The sequence below is a fragment of the Sphaeroforma arctica genome (genome assembly GCF_001186125.1).
Source record: "Sphaeroforma arctica JP610 unplaced genomic scaffold supercont1.1379, whole genome shotgun sequence".
NCBI lineage: Eukaryota > Ichthyosporea > Ichthyophonida > Sphaeroforma > Sphaeroforma arctica.
Genome location: NW_014039179.1, coordinates 2,288 through 7,964, shown reverse-complemented (window position 1 = coordinate 7,964; position 5,677 = coordinate 2,288). Strand labels below are relative to the sequence as shown.

The 5,677-nt window shown below is 40.9% G+C and overlaps 1 protein-coding gene and 1 non-coding gene across 2 annotated transcripts in view; both read right to left on the bottom strand.

Annotated features, from left to right (window-relative positions):
* Window positions 1-716: 716 nt before the first annotated feature.
* The window catches only part of SARC_10762 (hypothetical protein), a gene marked incomplete at its 5' end in the record, with an annotated part of 6,559 nt that continues 1,598 nt past the window's right edge, over window positions 717-5,677 (bottom strand). The window contains 4 exons of the mRNA XM_014295181.1: window positions 717-1,206; window positions 1,948-2,136; window positions 3,885-4,030; window positions 5,342-5,480. Of these exons, the coding sequence (XP_014150656.1) occupies window positions 1,066-1,206; window positions 1,948-2,136; window positions 3,885-4,030; window positions 5,342-5,480 (615 nt within the window). The remainder of the gene's footprint in view (window positions 1,207-1,947; window positions 2,137-3,884; window positions 4,031-5,341; window positions 5,481-5,677) is intronic.
* SARC_30230 lies at window positions 2,868-2,940 on the bottom strand. The gene has a single exon. It is a non-coding gene; the product is annotated as a tRNA-Val (tRNA).

Below are 5,677 nucleotides of genomic sequence, written 5' to 3'. Positions count from 1 at the left end.
GGCGAAGACTACTACAAGCTAGTTAATCTTTCCGGGTCTGATTGACGAAAAGAGTGTGATCTCAATCCATAGAGCACGGGATAGGAGTCTGGCATAAACAATCGCTGCGAGTTGTGGTCGCAATTTATTTGAAGTTGAGATGATCTCCCATCTGTTGATAGGCGTTTTTGGGAGGCAAGATATATCTACCCCAAATCTTCAGCTTTAAATTTTCGTATAGCTTTAGATGGCCGGCTATGCAGCGGGCAAGAGTCCATAAACTGTCTATCCTATGGATGTCGGTTATTGTATAATCCATTGGTTTTCGAGTTGCAAACCTCGTGCAACTCAAATGTTTGACATGCCACGTTTGATCAATTGCATGTTTCAGAACAGTAAACAAAAACTAGTGGAACTCATAAGCAATCCAAATATGTAATCTTCTATCAGTGTAAAGAAAATATACATGCCTGTGATGAATGCTACATAAGTTTAGAATCTTCTATCATATGCCCGAGATAGCGCTTTTTAAAATACAGTGTTTAATAGATAGTGCCCCGTGCGACGGCAGTGAAACACATCCTGGAGACACGTGGGTCCTATTAAGGTAGTCGATAGATTCACTAATTAAAGCACCTATATATTATTGTCTAATTAAGAATGCTATGGTATTTTACACGAAATTAACGCAATATTAGTAAACAAGCCCCCTGGGAAGGGTTATAGCGATGAAGTGTCTCAAAAATTTATGTGTTATGTTCTCCAGTTTTGCACAATCAATAGTATTTTAAAACACTGCATAGGCCTGTACTCTCCGAAGTGTATCGATTTTTTATGCTCAGCCGACGAGACCGTCTCGCAGCCGTTTGTGTACGGCCGAACTATGTGATTAAGAGATGGCCTCTTCTAACTCCGATTTTTAGGTTTTAGATCTTGTGTCAACCCGAAATGGACGTCTAGGACCGAAACTAGTAGCTGCTTCTGTGTGACCTTTGGTTGGAAAGTGGACTCTTCCAAGTTCCCGACTTTATCTATATTGTACGCGAGTTACTACGTATACATGAACTTATTAATCCAATATTGGTACTACTTTCGCCAGTACTGCATGTACTTGTGTATCTGCTCAACCATCTGGGGAAAGAGCGCCCCCACACTATCATTGATAACTGTTTGCAAATAGGCAACGGCCTCCTCCTCGTTCAAGTCTAAGCGGAACTGTTCCTCAATCTAATAAAGCGTTGAGAGTACAAAGAAAGAGAAACTCAGTAGTTGTGATAGTATGCATACATATTACGTATCTCTACCATAAGCACACAGCTAATCCAAATGCATCCCTAAATGTATAAATACATCAATATAGCATTTATAACAATAATACCCTTTAATTTATACGGTCTTATCGTCGCATTAATATATGTCGGAATAAGTACAAAGGTACAAACACGCGTACTAGAAAACGCGCAATCATATGCACTCGACACAAACCGCAAGCGCATACACCGAAGGTGCATATGTGATTGCCGACCTGTACGCAATAGTATAATACTGGAAACATTGAAAGTACTACACTCGAGTGCTTTACTATGTATTATATATGTTGGTATGTACACTATACGATAGTATGTCAGTACCGGCAGATACCAACACCATCTCTGCAGACAACTGGCCATACAGATGTAGTTTTGTACTACTTACGTACATTTCTTACAACTCGCTGCAAAACGATGGACTCGATAAACAGGCACAGCAGGACTAAATATAGGAGGGGATTTCTTTGGACCTTTTGGATTATACAGTGATCTATCTTAAAATCACGAACTCTATCATAAGAAACGAATAAAACACGCCAAAGAACGATATAGGATCTACCACACCAAAGTGCCCATGAAGGACTGAAGCCATCTACCGCCACACACGACTATGGAATTAGCCTAACAACCCAACAATCCCAGCGGCGAAAGCAGTTACCTTGGCAACGCATTTGTCTGGTTCCGCAGCGATGTCGGGGATGTTGGCCGTCGTCATGAGATTGAACAGATTCAGAATAAGATTCGCAGACCGGCGCAGAATCAGGAATGCGTTGTAGCAGTTGGATGTGAATTTCTTGTACTCGGCTGAGGTGGCGCCTCCCATCCCCTCAATCATCTCCTTGGTCAGCTGTGGGGGTGACAGAGATTGGGTGGGTCGTCAAAGTGTATATATGTAAAATGACATGCATGTGTGTATAAGGAACGCGTTGAAGCGATTAGATGTAAAATTCTCGTATTAATCCGTATGAGTGATACTATATGTGCGTTATGGTTTGCCATTCTTGTAATGGTCTATTGAGTCAGCAATAGCTGCACAGAATACGACAGATGCCAGCAGTGGCAACGAAAATTACGACAAATGCCAAAGTACTAGCCAAGAATACGAAAAATGTCATCAAAAGTAGCAAATAATACGACAGATGCCAGCAGTAGTAGTGATTTATACGACAGATTTGTGCAACAATAGCAAATAATATGACACGTGCCATCAGCAGTTGCAATTAATACGACAGATGCCAGCGGTAGTAGTGATTTATACGACGGATTTGAGCAACAATAGCATATAATACGAAACATGCCATCAGCAGTTGCAATTCATATGACAGATGCCAGTGGTAGTAGTGATTTATACGACGGATTTGAGCAACAATAGCAAATAATACGACAAATGTCAGCAGGTGGCCAATAATACGACAAATGCCATCAGCAGTTGCAATCAATACGACAAACGCTTGTCTCACGGTAAAGGGCCGGAACTTTTTAAAATTTGGTGAGATAGTACGTGATTTGCATGGAGTGAAAAGTGTGCCCCCCAAAAAAAAATTGTCTCAGCGGGATTGATACCGCCTGATGTGAGAGTTTTCTCGGCCAGAATCGAACTGACGACCCTCACGGTGTAAACATGATGTGATAACCCCTACACCACGAGAAGATATAGGTAGGTGCGGATGCTTGGCTACATATCAGAAGAACAATATGACAAATGTCAGAATGACTGATGAGCATTATGGGAATGTTAGTCATACACTATGGGAATGCCAGCTGCAGTATTATACATTATGAGAATGTCAGCTGCAGTATCATATATTATGAGAATGTCAGCTGCAGTAGTAAACAAGGGTGAAAAACGTCAGCTGTAGTAGCAACTGATGTGACAAATAATTACATTCAGACGTGACCGTGTTTGTACGCATACACTGTATATACTTGCACACGAGTACCTTCTTGCGAGTGTGCATAAGGTGCTATGACTGCACACCTGGAGAGCGCTCCTGTATCTATATGCGGGAGGGGGGGGGGGGTTCTACTACTACGAGCATAGGTGTCTACTAAATGAGTTCGTGTTATATATGTGGACGTGTGTGTACTACTACCAACAAAGGTGCTTATTAAACTAAGTTCGTGTTATATATGTGGATCTGTGTGTACCACTACGAACAAAAGCGTTTATTAAGTTTGTGTTCTTCTGTCTCGTGAACTATCAACAAATTACAGCAAACATACACCTATAAGGGCAACTTTATAAACAGGGACAGCACCCAGCCCCTAATTCCTAAACCTTAGACCCTGACCCTCAAAATGCTTAGCTATACCTCATAAGCGAAACATGATGCACCTCGACCCCTTGACTACGCGTGACAGAACGCATCGCATCTACGCACACACGAGAAATACACCGTCACCCGCGAATTCACACACTCACACTCGCCAGTATGCATATAAACTAGAACTTACATGTACTTGAATATATACATATGTTGACATATATGCACATGCACACACGCTTGCATTTAAAGCATACATGTACACACTCCCATACGTGCATATCATGTTATATATGTACGCATACTCTGCCCCATGCACACACCCACACACCTTCATTGGAGGTGCAAAGGGCTTCGGATCTCGGCCCAAAATATACCCAAAGTCAATATGGAACAGATGGCCATCAGTCATGAGCATCAGATTGTCCAGATGCCGATCGCCAATGCCAAGGATGTACGATATCACACAGTACCCCGCTGAGTGTGCACGTCAGGTGTATGAAAGTGGTCTGTGAATGCTTGGACGCTGTGTGATAGAAGACCGGTCATGCTTTATACCTATGCAGGGGTTATGAGGATGGTCGGTTCATGCTATCTCACTTAAGATCCTTGGTACTGAGCGAGCGCATGGTAGGTTTGTCGTACGTATATTGTAGTACCTTGGTATGTATCTGAGCAGTGTTAAACAAATGGTCCTCAGTCATAGGCATACGTTTGCATGATATGATATGTCTTTTAATGTTATGTCTTGTTATGCCAGCATCCCTCCGTCATCGTTCGGGGTGGCGTGCAGTGTACATACGGACATGCATGTGTGTGCTGTGCCTATACAGATGCAGGTAACCATCATGAGTCCTATAACCCTACCGGTATACCTCTTTCCACACACATACAACAGAGTTCGATGAAAATATCTTTGACACGGCATAATCAAACAATTATAGCGATGTTCACACACACACCAACACCACGGCTGTACGTATCCAGGAGGCCTATACCCATACTAGTATACCCCATTTCTACACATATACAACAAAGCTCATTGTACATACCCTAGACACTTCACAATCAACCGAGTATAGGAATTCATGAACACCACCAGGCTTCGCGATACAGGTTGACAAGTTAGACAACAACTACGACCACCAGACAAATGGCGTATGGCATATGCACATGGTGAGACATAGTTCGTATCTGTAGGCATACCCGCCCAAACTGAGGATGGGCGTACTCATGAGACCTATAAGCACTTCAGTATGTGCCCTGTTGCAATTACACATCCCACAAATGCGAATATACATATGTTTCACACTATATCTAAGTATAGACTAATAGACACACATATCACAACTGGGTATGCACATATGTATGACACTATGTATCTATATAAGTACACACATACCACACCTGCTGATAGACATATGTATAACACTTTAAATCTATAGAAGTATGGGCTATTACATGCACGACACTTTATAGATATGAAAGTTTGGATTTTTATATTTATGGCACTTTAAAACTATAAAAGTATGGACTATTACATGTATGACATTATGTTGATATAAAAGTATAGACTATTCTACGTATGATATTTTGTATCTATAAAAGTATGGACTATTACATGTATGACATATAGATATAAAAGTATATACTATTCTACGTATGATATTTTATATCTATACAAGTATGGACTATTACATGTATGACATTATATAGATATAAAAGTATAGACTATTATACGTATGATATTTTATATCTATAAAAGCATGGACTATTACGCACACATACCACAACTGCGAATGTATGTGTCCATGACTTCTGCTTTGATCCCGTACGGTCCGGCGGTGTCTGAGTTGTACTTTCTAAAAAAGTTTTGTACGCTGCCCTCGCCATCCAGCACCGCCGCAACGGATATGGACTCAATGAACTGCACCATACCTGTAGGGTTTTGGGGTTTTGGGATTTCAGGGTTTTAGGGTTTAATATGATAAATGCGAAGATGTGTGAATAGCAATTTACTATTGACAACGTGTAATATATATATATATATATATATATATATATATATATATATNTGTGTGTGTGTGTGTGTGTGTGTGTGTGTGTGTGTGTGTGTGTGTGTGT